At 33.8% G+C, this 25,815-nt stretch overlaps 2 protein-coding genes and 1 pseudogene across 4 annotated transcripts; 1 reads left to right on the plus strand and 2 right to left on the minus strand.

Annotated features, from left to right (window-relative positions):
• On the minus strand, window positions 1-3,113 carry LOC124827562 (pentatricopeptide repeat-containing protein At4g33170-like; annotated as a pseudogene). Its single transcript, XR_015783417.1, has 2 exons — window positions 1,206-3,113; window positions 1-389 (listed from the first exon to the last, which is right to left on the minus strand). The product of XR_015783417.1 is annotated as a pentatricopeptide repeat-containing protein At4g33170-like (transcript).
• Window positions 3,114-13,032: 9,919 nt separating this feature from the next.
• On the plus strand, window positions 13,033-15,474 carry LOC124827561 (uncharacterized). The gene is made up of 4 exons (XM_047300635.2): window positions 13,033-13,194; window positions 13,879-13,974; window positions 14,306-14,366; window positions 15,188-15,474. Exons 2-4 carry the CDS (start codon window positions 13,890-13,892, stop codon window positions 15,198-15,200), a joined length of 159 nt encoding a protein of 52 aa, XP_047156591.1. The 5' UTR covers window positions 13,033-13,194; window positions 13,879-13,889; the 3' UTR covers window positions 15,201-15,474.
• Window positions 15,475-16,988: 1,514 nt separating this feature from the next.
• LOC124827558 (putative ubiquitin-conjugating enzyme E2 38) lies at window positions 16,989-21,357 on the minus strand. 2 transcript variants are annotated; one of them, XM_088104007.1, is made up of 6 exons: window positions 21,200-21,357; window positions 19,433-19,939; window positions 19,108-19,171; window positions 18,700-18,839; window positions 18,311-18,622; window positions 16,989-17,563 (listed from the first exon to the last, which is right to left on the minus strand). In XM_088104007.1, the coding sequence occupies exons 1-6, from the start codon at window positions 21,254-21,256 to the stop codon at window positions 17,225-17,227; spliced, it is 1,419 nt and encodes a 472-aa protein (XP_087960133.1). In that variant the 5' UTR covers window positions 21,257-21,357; the 3' UTR covers window positions 16,989-17,224. The 2 variants fall into 2 exon arrangements, with proteins under 2 accessions (XP_087960133.1, XP_087960134.1); XM_088104008.1 differs by lacking the exon at window positions 21,200-21,357 and adding an exon at window positions 20,550-20,697.
• Between the last annotated feature and the right edge of the window lie 4,458 nt (window positions 21,358-25,815).

Consider the following 25,815-nt stretch of genomic DNA (forward strand, 5'->3'; position numbering starts at 1 on the left):
TATAAAATAAGAAAGGTATGTATTGTGTTTTAATCAAGTAGAGTGTAGATGTAGCACTAGGTAGTCATTGTGAGTATCCTTCTGGAAAATTTATGCTTTGTAGTAACATCAATGGAAGAATATCTATAATATATATTGTTTCTTTCAATAATTTTAGCCTTTGAAACTGACAATTCATTATTTAGACCAAGTAAGAAGTGAGTTATGAGTTTTGTATAAGCTGTTGAATTTACCAATCAAGGCAGCCAATGGTGAAGAAACTTTTACTTCTTTGACTGACTGATGAGGCGTGTTTTGACATTGACAAATTCCAAACACATTCCAACTTTCTCCATTCCATTCTCCCCGATGTGTCTCTGTATTTGATGCAGTTTTTCAAGTGATTAAAACTGGAAACAATGGAAAAGGTGATTAGGACGAAGTTCTAATACAAATCAAAACAAGAAGTCAGCATATTTTAGAAATATTTTATACAGGATCACCCAAGAACTCTGATAAAATGACCATTCATTAATTTACCAATGGTTACTGAGATAGAAATTTAGCACATCCTAGAGAGCAAGTAAAAAATTTAAGTGGCTTCAAAGTCAAAGAAAGAAAACAATGTAATGAAACCTTTATAATTATTCCTTGCTATTTTAAAGAGATAACCTTTTATTGTTTAGCTACCTTCTATGTCCCTCCTTTTCCATCAATTTTGTTTCCTAATTGGCAGTTAAACTTTTCATTGTGAATACATTGAAGCAGAAGTCTTAACCATTCTAGCATTTGTAAATTTGTGTAGTTGTTTTCCATAGTGGGACTTTGAACTACGAATCAAGCTATTGATCGGGACTGAAATAGCATCCCGCATCAAGCAATTTTTAAGGTACATGAGACCCAAAGTGTACTCACCTAGTCACCTCTAGAGCTTCTTCACAATGTTGTTAACACATCATATGTCAAGTAGATTAAGTAGAGTACTTCCCTGCCCAACCTCCTTAACTACATTTCATGCAATAACCATGAGAAAACAACAAAGGGAATAACACAAATTCCACACATCTCTTTGTTTGTAAGCAATTTTCAAAGTCACAATTCCCCTATCTGCCTTCACTAAAAAGTTCGTGAGGAAATATCTTAAATTTGATTGAACTCAAAAAGAAGATAAAACGCCAAAAAAAATTGAAAGCATACTACAGGACTACAGTAAGAAAAATACCTACCACTGAAAAAATCAGGTTTTCTCAGTATCATCTGTTATTCGAAATAACTCTCTAACATATTCACAGTCACTAATATGTTCTACCATAAGTCTCTACACGTACAGCTACCATTCACAAATCTATGGTATCTGTTGACATCCCTCACAATAATTTCCCTTTCCAAAACTCTTGTCATATACTTAAAAGCCTCATGGCAATCCTTACAAATCCTCAAATTCTTCACAATCCTTAACGGCTTCCCGGGTAGTGCAGATCCACACAAAACCCCAAACGCAACAGCCAACTTCTCACTGTGATACCAAAGAGCCTCTTTTCTCTTTTCCTCCTGAACATTATGCAACACCTCATCCCAAACAGGAACATACCCCAATTTTTCAATATCCCCCATAAGCTCTGACAACTTCTGATAAATTTCCTTGGACCTCTTATGCTTCCAATCCGCCGCCACAAACACATGAACTTCTCCCTGCACTTCAATCCAACTACTCCCTATTTTTTTGTTCACCCTCCTATCCTTTATCATCTTCCTCATTTCTGCAACATCATCCCACCTCCCCACACTCGATAACACGTTAGAAACAACAACATAAGCAAAAGGATCATGCGGCTCTAGCTCTAATACCCTCTTTGCCATATACCAAGCTCTGTCGGCCTCACCAAGATACGCACAAGCCGATAGCAGAGCTCGCCAAACTGCAGCATCCGGCTCAAACGGCATATTCAATACAACCCTCTCAGCACGATCAAATTCTCCCGTACGCGCCATTGCACCCACCAAACATGTACAATGCTCCAAACTCGGCTTCAAACTATAATTCACAATCATCCTCGTAAACCATTGATCAATCTGCCGAAACATCCCAGCATTACACAAAGCAGTCAGGATCGCCAAAAAGCTATACTCATCAGGCACAAGTCTACAACCTTCCATAGACTCGAACAGTTCAAAAGCAGATTTATAATCCCCTTGCTGCGCATAAGCAGCCATCATTGCATTCCACGCCACAATACGCATATGAGACAAACTATCCTCAAAAACCCTCCTCGCATCGTTAACAACACCTGCTTTACCATACCCATTAACGAGAGCACTACCCACCACCACACTGGTATCAAACCCCGCAACAATTACGTGTGCATGCATCATTTTACACTGCTCCAAAGAAGCTAGCTGACCCGCAGCGCGTAAACCCCCGGAAACGCTGTAAACAGTGGACGCAAAACCCCGACGTGCCATGTCTGAAAAAGCGGATAAAGCGTCCAGAGAGCGGGAATTCTGGGCGAGAGCAACGACCAAGGCGGAAAAACAGACATTATCCGGGTGGGGAATATCGTCGAACACTTTGCGGGCATTGAAAGGCATGCGAAACTTAGCGTAGAGTGAGAGGAGGGAGGAGGCGGTGAAGGGATGGCGGTCGAGGGCGAGTTTAAGGGCAAGGGAGTGGAGCGAGAGGGCGAAGGAGAGAGCGGAGACGGCGGCACAGGATTCGAAGAGGGAAGTGAGGATGTAGTGGTTGGGGAGAGTGGGGTAGCGGAGCATGGCGAGGAAGTGGCGGAGGGAGAAGAGAGTGTTGGAGTGGCCGGAGATGAGGGCGCTCCATGAGACGACGTTGGGAGGAATAGGGAGATGATGGAAGAGGGAACTGGCATAGGAAGAGAGGTTTGATTTGAAATAGCTGGTTATGAGTTTGTTCCACACTGCGCGGTCTTTGGTCTCCGACCTTATGGCCCGAGCGTGCATCGCACGTGGATCCATCCTTCCTTCTCCTTCTCCTCACACCACACCATTACTCACTCTCTCTTTCATCTGCATTTCTCACAACACTTTCAACTTCAACCACCATTGCTTCAAACTCAGGTTTAAACACTTGTAACCTCAAAAAAAAAAAACACACCCACTATCCTTCGCCTTTGAACCATTGAAATATATTTCATACATTTTTCATATAAAAAAAAAAAGAAAATCATGAACAGAAGGGAACACAAAATAATGCAGATAGGTCATGGAATGAATGATAAAAAATACAGAAACAACAAAAAACATAACTACGAATGAGAACATAATATAATTTAAGTTTAATTTGGTCCTAGTTTTAGGCTTTTTTTTTTTTCAAAGTCATCCTGTCGGTAAGATCTCATAGTTAAAAACAGTTCAAAATGATTCTTTTGGCTTACGGAGTTAAAAACATAACGGTACAATTGTATCTATGGCAAAAACTGAATGATGTGTACAGTTTTGCAATATGTGGCACGTTTGATATATTTTAAGGTGTCAATTTTAAAAATAAATTTGAATGATGTGGAAAAAGTTTAACTGAGGGTTAAATAAAATTACAATTAGGTTAGAATCCATTCACGATTTGGGGTTCAAGAATCTGGTGAAAGTGATCTTCAATTTAGTTTCATGGTTCGTTAAAGGTGCAATTGGAAGAATCCCGCCTGCCAGCAACCCGTTTCAGCATTCATAATCTCTCTTTCTTCATTCGTTTTTCAATTCAACCACAACAAAAGAGAGAAGGAAACCTACCGCACCCACCTCCATCTTCTTTGCATGAGGCCACTATAATACCACCTTCACGTCGGAGCCAGACGTGATCGTCGATGTTGCTGCAACTTTTCCAAGGCGCATCGATGGCCAGGAGCTCCACCAACGTTACCACCAGCCCTTTTTCTCAATTATTGTTCAACCTTCCTCCTCCTCTTTGAATGGGTTTTTTCTGGTTGTGGGGGTTTGAGGTGAAGAAGAATACAACAATGGGGTGATAGTTGCCGAAATGTTGGAAGAGAGATGGGGTTTGTGATTGTTTGTGAATTGCAAATTGGCAATTAGGGTTTCTGATTTTGCACAAGATTTTGTGAATTGAGATTCTGATTTTGAAAATTACAATTGGGGCTTCTGATTTTACACATGATTTTGCACAAACCCTAACCCTTTTCTTTTACCTAATAACTTTAACTTTTTAACATTTCCACAACCTTGCCAACTCAATTCACCTCACCTCAATTCGATCTAGAGTTTATTTATCATTTCGCTGCGCATTTCACTCTCGGAGGAAGCTTGAGGAGTTTGAATAGCATTCGCACAGCTCTAGTAAGTCTTGTCCTCAGGCGTCTTCCATCAACCGTTGCGTGACCATCTTCTTCACCGTCAATGATGTCGCAACTGTCTTATAGACCACTCAAATGCAAGCCTCTCCACTGTCGCACCATCACCACCCGAGTTTCCTTGCCGCGGCCATCCAGGTTCGTTCATCACCACCTCAGAACCGAACAACCGAACAGAAAACCCAGAATAAAGAAAGCCTAATGAAGATTGGGCAAAATTGCAATCAAGCGTCGTCGTGAAGGTTCCAATCGCGCATCATTGGACCTTCATCTCCTCCACGTCTCAACTACAAATCATCAAAACACAATGCCTCACGAGCCATGGCGTCTCTCGCATAGCACAATGCGTTCTCTCTTTCGCAGCGGCGTAGGAACTCATTTACCCCAATCTACTAAAACCCTAATTTTGGGTGGAGAAGAGGCTGCCACGTGGCAGTCCCTCATTGGACAAAATACCTTGAGTTAAAGCTGGTCAAGTTTGTTTGAGTATGGTTAAATCTAGTCAAACTAAGGCCTCTTGTGAAATTTTGTAAGGAAATAAGGGTCTAAAGCACAAATGGAGGAAAATTTAGGATTTATGTGTAATTTTGGAAAATTCAGAAGGGCTCAAAGAGAAAATTCAGTTGTTAAATTAATTCAAATATTTATCAAATATTCTTAAAAACTGATTAAATCTGATGAATATTTGAAAGATATAAGATATAAGATATAAGATAAAGATTTTATCAACAGAATACTCAGAGTCCAAGCCCAATTAAGCCCTATATAAAGAGACCCAGGGAGTCAGAAATCATAACTCATTCATTCACTCAGACTCCTCTAGTAGAAGCATTCATTCACCACTCCTCTCACTTTTATTTCACCACATGTTTCATTCCATTCATGGAGGGCTAAGCTTCTAGGGCTATTCCACTATAATTTCATTATGGATTATGAGGTTAAGTTGAATTAATGAATTTGTTTCTTTTGATTATTGATTTGAGTTATTCTCCTTCTATGTCTTTCATCTCTCAATCATATTAAAAGCAATCATTTTTGCATCATAAGGTGTTTGAATCTACATGCATATTAATCATATGAGTTCAAGGGTTTCTAGGTTTGATTGAGAATCTACTTTGACTAATTTTAGGAACTTTCATATGATTAAACGGGTTTTTGCTATCAATTGATAATGTACTTTGATTGGTGGTAATAATTTCAACTATAATTAATTGAGAATTTACTTTGATTAATTAGCTTTTAATTTGGTTAGGAGATTTAAGAATAGACATGATTAAACACAATAGAATTTGATTGAGAATGTACTTTGGTTGAATTAATTGTGAATAATCTAGAAAGTCTTGTATTTGATTGAGAATCTACTTTGGTTAACTGTGTGATCGCACTAAAATTAATTAAGAATGTACTTTAATTAATTTGAAACTTGAACAATAATCAATTGAACAATGATCTAGGGATAACCGATGATGAATCTATCTTGGAAAAATAGTGGAATTAGCCTATTTCATCATAATTGTTTCTAAGTTTCCTATTTGTTCTTGAAACATTCTTCAAACATTAACTTCATTAACATAGTTTCTCACTTTTATTCTTGAGCATCACCATAGATACACCACCATCATGATTATCCTAATCATGAATCACACCATGAGCATCACCAAACCATGAACTCCATCATGACAAGACTTAGTTACATTCATGTACCTTACCTCACCGACTATAGCCGCTCCTACAGTCAAATCTATAGATTCCCCATACAGATACACTCGAGCCATCATTTTTTTGGCTTCGAACCTGTTCTCCTATCACATAAGGCTGAACATTTATCCCCCTCACTAAAGAAGATTCATCACTCGAATACCATTCTCTTTTATACAATTATTTGCCAAAGAGAATGTCACTCTCTTTTCAACAAGCAATGCCAAAGAGAGTCACCCCGTTTTAAATAACCAATGCCAAAGGGAATATCCCACCCTTTTCAACAACCAATGCCAAAGGGAGTCACCACTATCTTTTCAATAACCAATGTCAAAGAGAACATCTATTCGTAGATAGAACCAACATTTAGTAGGTACAACAAGTAAACTAATCTCCCATGCCTCATGATCATTATCCACACACACTCTTGTGCATTCCATCTTCCACTCATGCTTCAATCTCAACCACAAGTCAATCTTGACCCTAAACAGAACCTTTAAACTCATTCTCTGATTCTCATCACGTTCTATAACTTCTCCAAAATAGAGTTGTTGATGCAAGGTTGTGTTCTCCAACACTAGACCTCGAATTGACTATCCGAACGGACAAAATGAAGAACCATAAATTTGGAACCTACTGTCCAAATATCAGCCCGATCCAACAGTAAACGACTTTACAAAAATGAAAACACTAGTGCAGATTTTATGAAATTCCCCAAAACAGAGCTTCTGATGCGAGGCTATTTTCTCCCAAACTAGATCTTCGATTGACGATCCGAACGGTAAAAATGAAGAACCATACGTTTGGAACTCACTGTCAGAAAATCATCCCTATCCAATAGTGAACGACTTCACAACAACGAAAACACCAGTGAAGGTTTTATGTTATGCGGGAATGACTTCTTTTCTTTCTTTCTCTCCCACTTGGCTTTTTCCTCTCTTCAAATGACTCTAATGTGTCCTACTAATCTGACCTATCTCCACTAAAACAAAGTGAGACAAAATGATCAACATTATTTGACCTATTCTCCACACAGGAAGGAATTCCAATAACCCAACACTTACAACATATATTTGCATGGAAACCCCCAAGCATCATAACTTACTTCTCCCTTAGCATCAAACCCTCTGTTGGGATAACCCAACAAGCCATACATACATTCATAGAAAAAACCCAAAAAAAATATTTCATACACCCTATCCCCATGCATACACAAACCCTTACCCAACAATAATCACAGATAATCATAACAATATTCATATACATGCATCAACACAAAGATTATCAATCAAGATAATCAAGAACACATATGAAATACAACAACAAGCAAACAAAGGTAAGCTTCCCCATACCTTGGCCAATACTAGGGCTTTATCTACAATACTGACACTCCATCAATCTTCCTTTGCACTAAGAGTTTATGCTTTCTCTTTTCTTCTCCCAAAATGCCAATCTCCTCTCTTTCTCTGTTTTCTAGGGTGTCTAAACACACCAAAAACTACCTCTCTCTCTATACGTTATTATTTATAAATAACCCAACTTTATCTCTAATATTTCTCACTTATAATAATATATTTTATTCTAATTATAATGAGTCTATCAATAATGTATTATTATTGTTATTAGTATTATTTTCTAATAATAATATCTAATTATATCTAATAATATCTTAAGATATCTTTTAACTAGAAATATCTCAAAATATCTTTTATATCATCTAACAATACCTAATGATGATTTTCTCTAATAATAATATCTCTTTTAATCTTTAAACCCACCAAGATTATATCTCCTATTTTTATTTAACTAATTGTTAAAATAACAACAATTAAATTTTCTAAAATATTTACATGATATCTTTTTATTTATTTTCCATATTATTAAGTTGCATGTTTTTCTTTTCTACACCCCCTTATTTTAATTTATTCCACCTAATTATAAAAGATAAAAGACCATTTTACCCTTAGGCAAAAATATAAATAAACACTAGTGCAGAAAGAGCTTTAGACGTCTGTTATTTTGGGCTTTTAACGTCTATCTATGTTCGACGTCTATATGGGTGACGTTAATGAGACATCTGATCCATACAGGTCAGACGTCTATATAGACGTTTGACATTACAGATCAAACGTCTAAAGCGTCACCGTATTTGATTGGATCTTTTTCTGCTTGAGGCCTCTCGGGTTGCTCTTGGCTCATGGTGATTCGAGTTTACAACTTTATATTTTAGTTGAAGAGAATGTATTGTACGTTTTTTTTTTGTATTGGATGGTTTTAAAAACGTAGTGGAGAGAATTGGAGGAGCGCAAAATGCAAGAAATTGCCGCCCAAGAACGCCGCCCAAGGACACAAGCAAAACTGCACCAAAACCCAACGAAAACGCATTTTAATCGGTTCAAATAAAAGATAATGCATCAAAAAGTGATGTAATCGAAGTAAAATTAATTTAAAACGGTGCAAAAGTAAGAAAACGAACCTGAAAAGCGTAACCCGTAGAGAGAAACGCGAGGAAGATTATGAACTTTAAGTATGCGTAACTGCTGCCTCGCGTTCGCGGTGTTTTAATGCAGCCATATAGAAGTCGGTTCTCCCCCACATCAAACGTCTATATGGCTTTAGAAGTCGGATTGGCGAGATCTGATGTCTAAACGGAGTTAAAAAGTGACTTTTTATATTTCAAAAATGAGTATATAGAAGTCGGTTCCGCCCACATCGGACGTCTATATGGTTGTAGAAGTCGGACTGGCGGGATCTGACGTCTAAATGAAGTTAAAAAGTGACTTTTTAGATTTAAAAAATGAGTATATAAAAGTCGGTTCCCCCCACATCGGACGTCTATATGGCTGTAGAAGTCGGATTGGCGGGATCTAACGTCTAAATGGAGTTAAAAAGTGACTTTTTAGATTTCAAAAATGAGTATATAGAAGTTTGTTCCCCCACATCAAACGTCTATATGGCTTTAGGCGTCTGTTCCCGTCAAAACAAACGTCTATATGGTTGTTTAATTTACGGAAAATGCCACCGGTTATTTTTTACGTTGGATATTCGAGGATTGGACGTCTAAAGGGTGACGTTAAAGGCCTTTTCTGTACTAATGAAAATAAAATAAATAACATAATAATTATGTTCTAACAAAGATGTACACATAAGAACACTAATTATCAACAAAAATACCAAAGTCTCAAGACTACCTTATTTCTAAGACCCCTATTTTCCTGGATCTTACACTTTTGAATTACATTTGAGTTGTATGTTACTTTTTTTTAATCGCCTTTGGAGTTTAACATCACTTTAGAGTGAAATTTATTTAGAGTTGAATTACAAAAAAAAAATTATTTTTTTTGTTGGATTTAAAAAAATATTGTAATTAAGTGAGTCAGCCAACCCGTTTAACCTATTTGGGACGAGTCGGGTTCATTATTTTCGACTTGCTAATAAGTGAGTCAAGTTGGGTGGGTTCACTAAGTGGTCAACCTATGATAAATTGAACTTGATCGGGTCGAGTGACCCATTTTGACAACACTAAAAAAAAATAATAAAATTTTATTTAACCATCTATATCTTCTTTTCAACCATATTAAAATAAAGATATATGATTTAGAGAATAATGTGTACATATACTAAAATTTCCTTTAAAACTTGACCTTTAAACAAAGTTAGTTATTGATGATATCAAGGTCATCTAATTTTTTATTCATTTGTCACATATAAGAATTTATTAAGTCATCTTATAAGAATAAGAAGTTATTTTACACATATGAAATATTTACTAGTAAGAATTCCTTTTACTACAAGACAATTTAATATTAATTTACTAAGTCACAATTTATAAGCTTTGAAAGAATAAATGAATATATAAGTGTATATAAGACATTTTTTTCATTGTCTTTTTGTTGTTTATTGGTTAATTATATTATTTCATATTGTTAACAAACTTCATCTATTTATAAGTACAAAAAAGATTAATAGTGACTCATTGTTTCTAGGTTGTCTTTTTAGCCAAAATTTTTCATCTAAATGGCTTTTTTTTATGTTTTAAATTTATATTTCTTTATTAAGGGTTAAGGAAAATACCAAACTTTAATTGAATTGTTATGTTTTTGTACTAACCGTACTAAAATGAACATATATTGTTAAAAGGATAGGTTGTTTGTCTTAGGTAGATGATTTTTGTATGCTCATCAAATACTACTTTTTAGTTGTTTGCTCAAATAAGAATTGTTTAGTTCTTCAAATGTCTATCACTTGATCATAGGTAATCTAATATTTAATTTGCAGTAAAGGAAAACAAAAGCGGTTATTTTTATCTATACGCAATGGTTCCTAAACCGAGACATATACAGGCAAGGTAAAAAGTCTACCACTTTTTACCTCGGTTTAGAACTGAGGAAAAAGAGATAGAATTTTGCCTCGGTTCATAGCTAACTGAAGCAGTAGGTTTTTCCTTTTTTTATTTTTTTTTCGACAGACTTTTCGCCTTGGTTCCTACTGAACCGAGACAGTATGTTAGACGTTACTGCCTCGGTTGGGACCTGAACCGAGACAATAAACTGTTTTTTAATTTTTTTTTTGCCAGGCTTTCTACCTCGGTTGTGACCACAACCAATGCATATTTCCCTATTTTTTTAAGAACAGGTCTGTTTTTGCAACATTCTCAACTGCATAAACAGACTTACATATATTAAAGTTTACATAATTGTCTAGAACAACCCATAACAATTCAGAAGCATATTTTTTCAATAAAAGTTAAACTAAAACATAAATCAATTCAAAGTAATTATAAATGAACTTCTTAGAAGCATAAATCAATTTAATGTAATCATAAATCAACTTAGAAGCATAAATCAATCTAATGTACAAAGTTAACCTAATCATAAATATGCTAAGGTAGAACTTACTATATACTAACATCTACATACTATTATAGAGTTCAATTACATATTTTGCAAGTGTTTTTCTTATGGATTTAAGGGACTTGTTTGGAATTGAAGTAGTATAATTGAATCTCTGCATAAGACACAATTAGTGTATATGAATTCTAAATTATAGAGAAAAAAATTCAGTAAAACTAAATATTACCATTTCCCATCCACTTGTAACATGGGCACGAATAGTGGTCATCATCCAATACATCATGTAGTAACCACACTCATATGACCCACTTTGTCTATTACACTACAATATATCATCATAATTATAAAATGTTAAGGAACATCACTAGAATGGTACAAAATGTAACAAATTATGGACTAAAAGACCAAACCTTAAGGAAAAACGGTATCGCGGCAGAGGGTGCACAAAGACAATGGTGTGGAGGCAGCACGCCGACGAAAATGCGGAGGGAGCGCAGCGGCAATGGCATGGAGGTAGCACACTGGCGACAGTGCAGAGGGAGCGCAGCGGCGAGACAACGACACACTTGCGTGAGAAGAAGGCACGCGACGAAGGTACCGCGAGGTACTGTGAGGTTGAATCTTGCGTGAGAATAACAGCGGAGTGGTGGCGACGGAGCGACAGCGACGCAGCGACAACAGTTTGGAGGGCGGTTGGAGAACAATGAGAGCAAGGGTAACTTGGAGGGAGTTTAAGCGAGAAGAAGAACAACAGTGCACAAGGGTAACTTCTGTGAATATATTAAGCTATACTGCCTCGATTATCAACTTAACTAATGCCTAAAGTACTAGAAAATAATTAAAAATGAAAAATATAATGGCAATTTTGAAATTATTTTGACCTTATATGTCTCGGTTGGCAGTAAAACCGATGTCAAAAGCTCAAATAGACTCGGTTCCCAGAAAACCGATGCAGTAGGGTAAATTAGAGCTTCCCAGCAATTGAAATGTCAACGCCCTTTCTGTCTCAGTTCTCTGAACAACCGAGACAATATCCTTGCCATTCCACTGAAGTTTCTGACTTGCAGAGGGACAAAGGGTATGTGTTAGAGTTTACGCCTCGGTTCTGCAAATATCCAAGGCACTATGTGATTTTCAGAAAGTATGTCAGACTATATCAATGATAGTAGGGTGAATTGGCATTGTTTTATGCTTCAGTTTTTCACTAAACCGAAGTAGTAGAGCTCTCACGCTTCGGTTCCTTATAAACCGAGGTATATAACAATGCGATAACTACGAAAATGTCACCGCATTTTGATACGCTTCAATTTTGTAAAAATCGAAACGTATATAACGCATTAAAAGCCTCTTTTCTACTAGTGCTAGTCTCTCAAACATACATGTATAAATGCTGTGTTTTTTTAATGCATGTAACAAAATAATTACCTATTAAAAGTTAGTAGTTTGAAATATATTTAATATTATGATTTTTTATATTTTCTATCTAATTATTTTTCATTTTCTATTATTTTGAAATAAAATAACCAAAAAATTCTATATTAAAATTTTCATTAATGATATTTAGTTCCATTAAATTAATCATATTAAAAAACTTTCTTAACTTTTGAATGACTGTTTTTTAAACTAAATAATTTATCTGAATAGTTTCATCTTTAAGTGACAATTTTTTTAAAATTTAACCTTTTAAGATTTTACTGTTTTTTAAATTAATTATTTTTTAAAACTAAAATAGTCATTTTTAATAAAAAAAATATCTATAAAATAAATAAAAAATTTATTATAATTTTTTTAATATTTATTTTTTTAGTTATAATAATAACAGTTTTGTTATTTTTTGGTTTTGTAAAAAAAGACACACATTAGCATAACATATATGTTTTCATTAGATATAGATAATCAAAATAAGAGATTAAAATTAAAAAACAATTATAGAAACTCAAATTACTTATTTTTATACAATATTTTAAAATTTATGACAGAAAACTAAACTAGGAATTTTATAAAATATAAAAGTCCAATCGCAATATAAAGGGTCAACTTTGGCAATTTAATTTAATTGGTCAATAATTCTATTTTGAAAAGATCGCGGCTTCCAAACAAAGCAAAACAAATAAAAGAAAAGAAAGAAAAGAAAAGAACATAATTATATAAAAAAGAAACTTAAAAATTATTACCATTTGTGATTTATTCATTGTAAGTTTCCCACATAGTTCTCTCTCTTGTCGACGAGATTACTGTGGTGGTCGTGCTCGCTGTCTATTCCATTCCTGGTTATCTGGAACGCAAAACAGCCGCAATTGCAGCCAACTTTGTATTCTGATATTTATCTTAAGGTAACGAACCTCGATCCCCTGATCTAATCATGGAATGAGATCTCTCTTCCTCATGATTCTTGTTGTTTTGGACCATTTTTTTTATTTTTTAATTAATTTTGTTAAGAAGTTTGATGCTTTGGTTGATGAGTCTGTTCTCTCGTTATTGTTGTTAGATTTGATATCACATGGTTCTTGGGTTGAAATAAATGGGTTGCTTGGGGGTGTTTGTTACGATGCCTTTTGTTCAGACTATTTTATGCGAGGCTCTTGGCCTTCTGTGGTGTATTTTCGCATCCTTAATTTCTACTATAAATGTTTTAGGTTTCAAAGCCATTTCTAAATTGTCTTTTTTTTTTTCTTGATTCCTTTGTGTATCTTTTTCTCTTGTGCTCCTTTTGGACTTTTTATTACTAAAGACAAGTTTCTTTCATGCAGTGTAATCTTTTACATTTTAGAAGAATTAGTATGCATTTATTACTATAAATTGTTTATTTTTGGATCCATTATCAGTGCACTGTTTGAGGATGTATGTAAAGAAAAATGTTAATAGGGAATGCAGATGATGGCACTGCATGCAAATAGTCAATGCTTTTTGCGTTTCTTGAGCATGTTAACAGAAATTTCAAATATTTTTAGTGATGATTCTTTTTAGCTATTTGTCTTGATTCTGATTGAACCAGAAAGGAAAATTTGTTTGTGCAGCCGAGGAAGAGATGAATTGGATTCAGCGCAAGATCTACCTTTACAATGTGACTTTCGGTCTCTACATGTTGGATTGGTGGGAGCGTTGTACTTTCAGTATCCTTTATTACACAATCTTTTAAATGGATTTCAACTCTTTCATGTGTCTTTGCTTGTTGTTCTCTTGAAATGCAAAAATTTTGAGCGTTTTTAGATATCTATATGGGGGTTTCTTTGAAGTATGCAACTAGGATTCATCAATTGTTGGAAACTTGTGTTCCACGTACTTCTAATGTAGTGAAAGCAATAGTGGTTTACATGTGCTTTGGTTAGAAAGACAACTGAAACTATATTAGAATTATGACCAAGAGATGAAGGGACTCCTTGAATTCATATGCTGTTATCTCTGCTGTGGCACTTCTTGTTGGATTTCCTAAGCTTTTTGCAGATATTTTGGTGATTGTATTAATGTGTTTTGTCGTTCGATATGTTACTCAGTTCTTCAAGAGGTAGTGAGTCTCTTCCCTTCTCATCAATCATCTTAATTAGTACATAAATTGCATCTGTCCATTTCTTAACATGCAGGTAGTTTAGTGGAATATGATGATATATATAACAATTTTCTTAAAAAGCAAAAACGCTTATAACCCATATCTTCTTGCTTCGCTAATTTCCTTCATTTTGTCACTATCAACCATACTATAGGCTTTATGTTAAATTTTGCACAAAGCGTAGATGTATGTATAACACCTTTACAAATTTCTACAATGATCAGATGATAATCATTGTTCAAAAACTCAGAGTTGGTACCTTTCCTCCAATTTCCTTCACTGTGATAGATGTAAATTAGAGATCCAAGCCAAGGCACAATAAGCAAATCCCTTTCATGTGAAGATTATATGTTTATATTTATTATAATCCAATTGATGTAATTCCTTTCTAGTGGTATGCAGCAATGTACCCTTCAAAAGACCCCTTTATATCTTATCATCCAATCTATTCCTATTTCCAATTCTGAATATGCAAGTAAATGTCGAATTATATATTCTTTCTGTACAATACTTCCACTCACGTCTACTAATTTATAATATAATGCTGAAGATCTTCCACTAATCTATTGCTCAAGGAAAGCTACATGTAGTGCAATTTTAGCCATTAGGAACTTTTGGTAGTTTCTTCAATGGCAGGGTTTTTAGACCAGCATGAAAATCCAACCTTATTCTTTATAGCTTCTCAATTGCTATGGAATATCTGTGCATGTTGTAATTGATATTACTGTGTCAAATTGGTCTTTTCTCCTCATCTAAACTTTTATATTTTTTAATCTCAGGTATGTGTGGTAAGAAACAAAATCCATTCTCACGTGAGGAAGCAAATGTAGATTGTTACTTGGAAGTTTAAATTAGTTGCAGCCGGTGTATTTGGTATGGCTGACTAGGGAATATCTTGATATAGCCTGACTTAGAATTTCTTAAAGCTACTTTTCATGCCAACTATACACCGTCATGAATCTTATTTGAACATTTCTTTACTTATTTTCTTGTATGGATTCCGTTTGATATTCTTTACGTTGTAATAATTATATTATTATTGGGAATGTTAGTTTAGACTTTTAAATGGTGGAAAGTTTGAACTGCTCCGTAATACCATCAAAATGAAGAGTGTTAGTGTAATTAAAAATAACATTTTTGACATTTCAAAACATTGAATAAAGCTGCTTAAAATTTTGGCCTTTTTTCAGACTTGAAAAGCACAGTGAGAGGAAAATGGAAGGGAATTGGATTTAGTTTTTTGTTTTACGTTGTTCTCTGCTCCCAGCATTTACAGCATTCTGCTCACGAGCATAACTGAACACGATTCAAGTTGGTCTATTAACTTAACTATGTTTAAGGTTGATTTTGACAGATTTAAGATTTATGCATTTTCTAAGACCGGTTTAATTTATATTCCGATCAATGGTCTTCATTTATTGTTACTTTTACTTAAAAGTTATTCATTTGAAATCATGTCATACTTTTAGTCAATAAGAATGTCGGAATTTTTAACTTGTATATTTCAAGGATGCCCAAATTGTACCTGAAATTTAACTCGCGCTGTTAAAAATAATGCATATTTTATCATTATTAAGTGATTGGCTCTGCGGTTTCTCGTACAAACATTCAAATGATGCTTAAAAGTTTCTAACCATCATGCATGCTTGTTCATATGGAAGAGAAGCAATTAAAGCCAATTTCAATGTTTAAACCCTCTTTATAACTCATCAACAGCACTTAAAATTTGGAAGAATGATTGCCCAAATTCTGGTAGTTTTAAAGTTGATGCATGTCACTGTAATAATAATAACAATATGAAAGGCAACCAATCAATTGTGAATATGTAAGTCCTTCAATTTTTTTGTTTGGAGTTTAGGGAGCAATCCTCTTTAGTAGAATTAATGCACGATGTTCATCTTTCAAAATCGTTTTGACTCAACTCATTCTTTAATACAGAATATATTTTAATAAAGTCTGTCGTAAAGTATAAGAAAATCAGATAGTTAATAACATAAAATCTAAGTCATTTTACTTCCTTTACAAGTTAAATAGTAAATACGCTTCGTTTATATCCCCATGGATTACCGATCACAAAAGATACATATAATTTGTAGCAAAAAATAAATCAAATAAAGCACACAAAAATAAAACTTTAATAACTTTTTTATCCATAGTAATTGAATATGGAATTTACAATAACTCATCCTTCGCTCAACTAGCTAAACCAGACCCTTCCAAAAAACATTGTTTACGTAAACAGAAGTTAAATTCGTAACACACCTCTGTTAAAACCAAGGACAACATATTTAGTACCAATCCCCGTTTGCAAAACATTTACTCATAACTGTATAGAGTATCATTGAAAAATTAACTTGGAAAAACAATTAAGAACCGATATTTTGAAGAAAAAGACAGAAAAATGAAAAAAAAATTAATTGTTTTAGAAATAATAATTACATACATTTGATCACACACACATACACCCACAAACGCACACAACATACACACACACCATCGAATGCTTTACAGAGGATTTAGGTTGTGATGTCCAACCAACCGAGAATGAATTTTGGGAAATAAAGCATTCACTCCACAAGATAATCTCAAAACTATTGACATTTTATTAAAGAAACATGCAAATTATAAGAAACAAGTACCCATGTTTGGAAAAGCTAAAGACTAGGATGTAAATCTTTACAACTAGGGGTTATATAATCAGCAATCAGCAAGGAGGGTGGTTATGTGGGACATAAAAATCACCACAAAAAAGTATGAGAAAAAAAAGGTACCCACTACTACACTCCATTCTCAGCATAAATAAATACTAAGGACATTCACACCTGGGTCAATGTTGTTGTGCCAGAAGACTCTATCTTGTAAACCTCTAAGTTTGCAGTAGCCACAGAAGACAGGTTATAAATCTCAGGAGATCGAAACTCATCACAGTCTGTGGAGCCATTTTTGGTGAAAAATGCAATAAGAGTATTCATCATCCCACTCACAGCTGACTCGAATTCCTTTTGGCCGTTAGCCGGAGTTGTAGAACTACTGATACTTGGAACTAGATTATGTACAACCGACCCGACAGGAGCCCCCTCCACGTATGATTTACATGCTGTCAGTATGAAATATGCTCGGGTTCGGAAATGCCCTGCAACAAACTCCTCGAAGGGCTGCACCACAAGGAATGTATACATGAGATCAATTATGATTTAGACAGTTTTCAGTCTCCACACACGTCACATTCAGGTGTTTGACTGGGTTCAGGAAAATAACAGAGTAACCTACAAATGACCTATGTCAACAAAAACAATGAAACAGGTTGGAAAATGACAATTCAGAAACAATCTGCATTTCCCGTTTATCAAGTGCTCCACAAGTCTGACAATAATTTGTAAAACGAATTACACATTAGCTCTTTCTTTTTACTTGATAATACTTGTAATGGATTTTGGTCAGTGGCAAAAAGATTCTTGATTGGCAGCCGTACTACATATATCACTTGAAGTATTTGGAGCTTCTGCATTTGGCATAAATGCTTTCTCATTTTTTTATTGAAGTATGTTCATAAGAAATCTTTGGAGACTACACAACAGCAAACACCCATTACTTTTCCTGCCTCGGTGGTATCCTCCACATTTTTTCCCTGCCCAGTTGTTTCAATTTTATGTTTTCTCCATGACACCCCAAAACCTAGTTTAGTGCCTTCCTTGCTATCCTACACAATCTCCCCTGTCCAATTTTCTGGTACCACTCTTGTACAAACTATTGAAAACATTAAGCAAAAATGGAAACTACGTAACATTTTTTAATAAATAATGAAAATATAAAATTAAAACAGAAAATATTTCCTCAAAATAAACAGCCCGTAAGATATCAAACTGAGACAAACGCATACCCAAAGAATGCAGTTTACGTACCTTTGGAGGTTTACGCAGGGTATACATCATTGTCTTCAAGGAAAAAATAAATGTCTTCTCATTGTACTCCTTAGATCTTCTCTGCCCCTCCACTCCAGGATATGTTGATATATATCCAGGTTCATTAAAGAAAGGCTTCTCATTTAGAATTAGAGCTTGTATTGAAACCAATACTTGTAGCATGGTTGATTTTTCTGGAATCCAGTTTTCACTATTCTTACCATGCCAAGTTCCCAGAAGACTAAGGCACACTTTTCCACATTCATATAGATTTGGATTTAGTCTTAGGCCACCTGAGTGGTAGTGAACTTTCTGCAGAAGATAATTTGAGTTTTACATTATACAAAGCACAAGACACCCAAAAACATTTAAACATTGATGATACATACCGGTGGAAATGCAGGATAGTTAGCAGGAAAGAGGCAATCAAAAAAGAAAAGACCATCATGATATGGTGTGCCTTGAGGTCCAATGATGACAACCCTTAGAAGCTCCATCTTTGATTCACTAACTCTGACAAAGATTGTGTCTGAAAATGAAAGCAAATTACCATACAGAATAATTTCAATTTCACCACAATGGTAAAAGGATTGATTGTAAGAAAAGAAGTTAAACGATTATTTACCTTTCTTCAAAAATAGATTTAAAGGATGGCAATTGTTATTAGAAAAACTGGATTGAAAAAATACAATAGGAAGACACCTCAAATAATAAATCTCTAGAGAAAACAGGAGCAAATATCATCTTGCATATTAAGGATAAAGAATATCTTTGCTGATAAGAGAAAGAGATTTTACCAGGCAGATTTTCCTCTAAAATTTTCCATTCCTCCAGGATCTTTTTGGCCCAATTTTTAGGTTTCTGTATCATTTTAGAAAAGCAATTTCTATTCCATCAGTTGATTAAAAGTATGGGAAATAGTGGATAGACAACTAGAGAAATAAAAAGAGAAGTGTATGATTGATAGATGATATTATGTGATAGGAAGAGAGACATAGAGAGAAATAATTACTGTGAATGTGTTTGGAGTTATGAGAAGCTCATGTATCATTAAATCAAAACTCTAAAATTATGTCCTGCATATGCAGCCTACACCCAAATATATTTCACAATATTTATCACCTGTGACTCTGAAGTTCGCTCCTTATCATAGTGATGTTCAGGAAAAGAATCAACAGTATCAAATTGCTTGAATTGTTGAAACTTCTCCATGACCGTATCATCAATTTCATCCACTTTTCCCTTTGAACTAGATTCTGCACGGGGAAAGGCGACAACCTGCTTGCAATCACTAGAAGAAATGTCCTTCAACCAAGGCAGTGATGCCTCCACCCCAGGAGGTAAATCCACATTGTCAAAATGATCCTGCATACTTGAATAATTGTCTTCATAAATATCGTCATTGTAACTAAAAGCATAATCAGCATCTTCATCTGCATCATCATCATCAATCATATCTGCATCATCATCAATCATATCCTCATCTTCTTGACATGAAATGTCAGAATTGGAACCATTTTGATTGTTTGAATTCAGTGATCCTGAGGTAGAACTCTTGCAGAGATCACCACTCCCAGATGACTCTCCTACACTCATAGAATTTCCATGATTACTGATCAAAGCATCATCCTGCAAATGAGTAAAACAATACTTAAAATTCACATAGAGCAAAAGGTCATTCTAAGCACGTGCGCTCATCATCAAGAAAAAGAGTCAGGATAACTTAATAGTCTTACACTGCCACATATTTCAACCTGTTCATTATACTCTCCCCCCACCCACTCACGCACCTATTTTCACTCAATAAATGTTTTCTCTTTCAACCTCATCCACGTCAAAACTAACCCATTATAATATAATATGCAAGATAACACAGGATTTGACTTGCACATCAATGCAAAATTAGTAAGTCCAGCAGTAAGCCTCCATGTCATAAGGTTTCTTACTCTATTGGAAAATTTAAGAACTCTTTATTACTAAACTGTAGGCATGCTTAAGATTAACCTACAGGTATTGATAGGCTATGAACTCAAATCTTATTATAGGGACTCAGAAATTATGAGGTGCTTAAGTCTTACATTGAGTAGTATGGGATGTTCTGTGAACTTAGCGGATTGGTTTTCCTCCCTTGACAACTAGTTTTAAGGGTGCTTATCAAACTAACTAATTTTAGAGGGGAGACAAACCCTTGTCTATGAATTTAAGATGTACCAACTAGTTGTTCAGAATAGGATCATACCCAAAATGTGCAGGCCTGTATAAGTGGCCTTCAAACAAAAAGACAAGGTTCATGGTTTTTCAGAGCAGTAATATAAATATAATACAAAAAACTCAACAGATACTTCCATACTCCCAAATCAAAAGCACTAACAAACAGGTTTTCAAGGTCAGTCTTTAGGCTATTTTCAGAAGTGATAGGCTGATGGTCGAATCCCTAGAAAAGAAGAGGAGGTTTCATGGCATTTTAAGCATTGTTCCAACCCCCACATTAGTTAATTTCGCTGTAAAATTCAATTGCCACGTTTCTATTGTCGGGTTGCACACCAACCACAGATCAACACACCTGATGTGGCATAACGTGAAACGTAAAACCATAAAAATATCAAACCAGGAGAATAAAAGAAGAAAAGAGGGTATAAAAAAACATATTTCATCAGAAAGAACACAAAAAAGGGTGAGTTTATAAAATTCCAACGATCAAGGAAGAAGGTCAAAATCCAAAGGGGAAACACAAGGCGAACAAGATCATAAGCCCATAAAAAAAACAAACTTTACCCGTGATCAAAGCAAGAATAAACATGACTGATACAAACAATTGCACCAAATTCCAAACAAAAAAAAATGAAAAAAAGAGGAATCTTTTTTAGGAGAATTGTTATGAGATGGTACCTGCTCCGGCTTTCGTTTCTTCATCCCAGAATTCTGGGGGTTTTCGTGAAGATCCATAGAATCAAAGGCTGAACTGAACCCCCACAACACGAGTAGAGAGAGGTACCACCCAAGTGCAAACGAAAAGCCACTCTAACACTCCCAAAAAAGGGCTTATTATAGTACCAACTGCTATAGATATTACACTAGTATGCTTCAATAGAACAAATGTTTGTTTAGGTTAAGAAAAAAAAATGTTAAAAGGTTAAGAAAAAATAAATGTTTTTTACATACTCAAATTTAGAATCAGTTGTTTTTTTAAATACATAAACTATCTGTTTATATTTATCATAAATAATTTAAACTATGATGTAAAATTACTGTAGTTATTCATTACTTGTCTAGAAAGTTATCACCCTTTTGGTTACACGTTATGAGAAAATATTAATGCCCATTGATTAGAAAAATAACGAATTAAAGTTATAATAAAGTAAAGGCATAATTAACAAAATTTATATTTAATTATGATTATTTAATTTCTTTAATTAATGTTCATTAATATGTTTTTATGTTTATCTATGGTGTTTTTTTCTCACATAACATAGTTCCTTTTTTTATTTATAATATTATAGATAATATTTATCTGAATAATAATTTTAACTTCCAATTTCAATAATTTTTGTTAAAAGATATGTTAAAATTTGATATTGTCTGATTGACGATTAGGAGGTGCCCAGACGTTCACGACGTAGAGGGCTACACAACTGACCGATCAATTTCTTGATTCTAGCTGGTAAGCTGTTTCTTCCCTTTCTCCGCATGTTCTTGAGCCTTGATCATGAAAATTGTGTTGTTGCATGTGTCTTATAGCTTTCTTCTTCAATTCTCAGCTCAATTTAGGTTCTAGGAGCTGTTCTCTATCACTGATTGGTGATTTGTAGGTTTCTGTCAAGTTTCCTTGCAGTGCAAGGTATTGTTGGAGTAATCTTGTGAGTTGGGCAGTTATCTCTGAGGTAAGGGGAGTTAGATACTGTTTTTAAATTATTTGTATAATATGTGTATATGCTGAGTTATATGTTATTCTGTTGTTTGAAGTATAATTTAGATTTTTTGAGTGGATTGAATTGTATGTATGTGAATGTTTAAATGTAAAACTGTGAATTGGTGTTTGTGAATTGATTTGGATGAAATATACTGTTGTAATTGAGTTATTAGAGATGTGAAATCTGTTATGATAGTTATTAGGTAGGTAGTTAAGTGAATTATGGTGTTTTGGGACAAGAGAAAGTGAGGTAGTGAATTTGAGAATTAGAGGTCAAGGACTCATTTGGCCTGTTGAGGCAGTGTAGGTAAGTTATTTAGGACTTGTTTGAGTCATTTAAATGGTCAAAAACATGTGCAAAGTGGTAGAATTGAATTTGGGTCTTTAAGTTGAGGAATTTAATGTTTTAGAGTAGAAATTGGTTCATAATCACTTTAGATTGGTGGTAGGCATGTTTAGAATCACTTATACAAGCCTAATTAGGGATATATTACAATCTAAGAGTGTTAGAAATTGGAAAAAATAGTTAGAATTGGCATTTTGTGGTTGAGTTGCATAAATCTGCAGAATTTCGTTCTACAGATTATGCAAACTCACTGTGCGAATAGTTTCACATAGCGAGTCGCTATGGCAAGATGCTCTCTGCCAAGGGCATTCACACAGTGAGTTTGGGCACTATGCAAATGGTTGGTGAGGGTTACTCTCTATCTAGTGATTCACATGGTGAATCAAGGCGTTATGCGCTTGGTTGGGGTCTGCAGTTACTTCTAATTTTATTCGAAGAGCGAAAAGGGTCGCATAACAAGTGGTTGTGAAGGTTGGTCTCTGTCTGGACTTTCAAATAGCGACCTGGGGGTGTTATGCGAGAGGTTGAGGTCTGATACCTCTGCGAGTTAATTCGCATAGCGAGACAAGTCGTTATGCGAGAAACTCCTGTATTCGCCTTGCGAATTGGGTGCGCAGAGCGAAAGGTTTGAAACAGTTGCTCTTTAATTACTTTGTATTGAGTTGATTAAATTAGTTGAGGTATGTATTGTGAATTATGTTTGAAGGTGGATGTTTGTATATAATTGAGAATTATTATGAGTTCAATTACCAATAAAAGTATGTGATTCAAAGAGGTGAATGTAAGTTTCAGTGTAGAATCTCTTGGTGAGATTCCAGGTTGTTTAGAGTGAATGCAGGAGCTTAGTCTTGGGGGTTATCCTTAAACTCCAATGGTCTTTCATTCTCAAGTAGAGAGGATTGAACCATGTCGTGAGGAGTAGTAGAGGTCTTAGTCTTGGGGGCTTCCAGTATGCCTCAAGGCGCGGAACAGACTAACCTCGTGAGGGTGGTAGGGTGAAACCCATTGGCAATGGCTTTGCAAAGCAGTAGAGGCCACCACGAGTGCATAACTCGTCATACTTCGACAATCATTCTAAGTCTGGACGAGTCAAGTCTAGAGTATAACATGTTAGGATGTGTGATTCAATTTACTTTACTTGAATTAAACATGTATGTTATATGCTATTATAATGATATGATTTTGTATATCTAGCTCACCCTTCTGCTTGTGTTTGTATGTTTTGTTGTGTGGTTTTTTCTTTTGCAATGATTATCCTTTTGGATGTGAGCATAGATAGATGAGATGCCTCTAGAGCAAGCCTTGGAAGGTGATGATGCGGCTGTCTAGTTTAGTTAGGATGTCCATTTTATTTTATTTAACTTTTGAAATACTCCATTGTATATAAAGTTTTAAATTTTATAGTCATTTTGGATGACTATAAGATCAACACTTTATCTGCAACTCTTTAAATATTATAATGATGACTACTATTTTATATAGTTTTACTATATATTTTGGGATGTTACATAAACGAATTTTCAAATTTGTTTAACATATTTTTCAAAATTTGTTTTTTAATTTAAAATTTAATAAATAATTAATTTATATTAATATTTTAATTAATTTTTTAAATTTAAAAAAATTACCTTTATTATAAGATTTAAAAGATATTTAGTTTATTTTAATATAGGTTATTATTTTAATAATTATTATTACAATTGTAATAATATTAAAAATAATAATATAAAATCTGATTTAATATATTTTAACATATTAAATTATATTAAAATAAATTAACTATTTATGAAAATTTAAATTAAAAAAATTAAAATAATATGTTAAACAATTTTAAGAAACCATTAATATACAAAAAAAAAATTATATTAACAGAGTTAGAAAACAAAATTATATTAACAAAATTGTTAGTTAAAATTTAAATTAGAAAATAAAATTTAAAAAAAAATATGCTAAATGGTTTTTGAAAACCTTAACGTATTAACAGATTTTGAAAATAGTTAACTTATTTTAATATGATTTAATATATGAAAATATATTAAATAAGATTTTATATTATTATTAGTATTATTATTATAATTGTAATCATAATTATTAAAATAATAACATATATTAAAATAAATTAAATATTTTTTAAATCTTATAATAAAATTAATTATTTAAATTATCCTTGAAATAAAATAAGCAGAAAATTAAAAATTTTAAATGAATCAGTTCTGATTTTGAGACCTTTAGAGAAAGATCATTTAGACGGTTATCAAGTACATTATAATAGAATTTAATTAAAATAAAAGGAAAAAGAGTTTATTAAAAGAGAAATGAAAAGAGAAAAAACGTAAAAAGGGAGACACGTAAAGAATTGAGAAAAAGGGAAAGAGAGCAAGACATGAATTTTCTTTAAGAAAGAGAAAAGTTTTCTTTTGGAAGAAATAACATGAAAGCTTATTGTTGATTGATCTTTATAGCATTAAAACTCTATAATTGACTAAGGTACGAGAAACTAACCTTATTTTATTAGTGATCATTGCACTTGTTAATTTTAAATGCTTTAAAGATGGTGTGATGTTTGTGCTCTGTTGGGTGATTCATGATGTTTTTTTGTCTTTCTAAACAAATTTGGGAAGAGAAATTTTTTAGAAGATTAGAATTAGATTTTCTTCTAATTATAATTGTGAACTGATTAGAGTTAGATTTATTCTAATTATAATTAGATATAAATTTTAACCCTAGTATTCTAAAAAGTTTATCTTCCCAAATTTGTTTAGAAAGACAAAGAAAAACATCATGAATCAACCAATAGAGAACAAACATCACGTCATCTTTCAAAATATTTAAAATTAACAACTACAACGATCACTAATAAAAATAAGGTTAGCTTCTCATACCTTAGTCAATTATAGAGCTTTAACAATAAAGATCAATCAACAATAGGCTTTCACACTTCTGTTATTTCTTCTAAAGGAAAACATTTCTCTTCTTTAAAGAAAATTTATGTCTCTTTCCCTTTCTCTCAATTCTTTACATGTCTCCATTTTCATTTATAGGCCTTTACTTCCTACACCCCATTTATAATTTCTACACCTCAACACACAACGGTTAAAAGGCATTCCTACCCTTAGGCAAAAATATACATAAAATCAAACAAATATGTGTTACGGTTAAAAGGCATTCCTACCCTTAGGCAAAAATATACATAAAATCAAACAAATATGTGTTGCACTTATATCAACAAAATAAATAAATAACATAAAA

Source organism: Vigna umbellata, chromosome 1 (assembly GCF_029865625.1).
Source record: "Vigna umbellata cultivar VRB3 chromosome 1, Vumbellata_1.0, whole genome shotgun sequence".
Taxonomy (NCBI): domain Eukaryota; kingdom Viridiplantae; phylum Streptophyta; class Magnoliopsida; order Fabales; family Fabaceae; genus Vigna; species Vigna umbellata.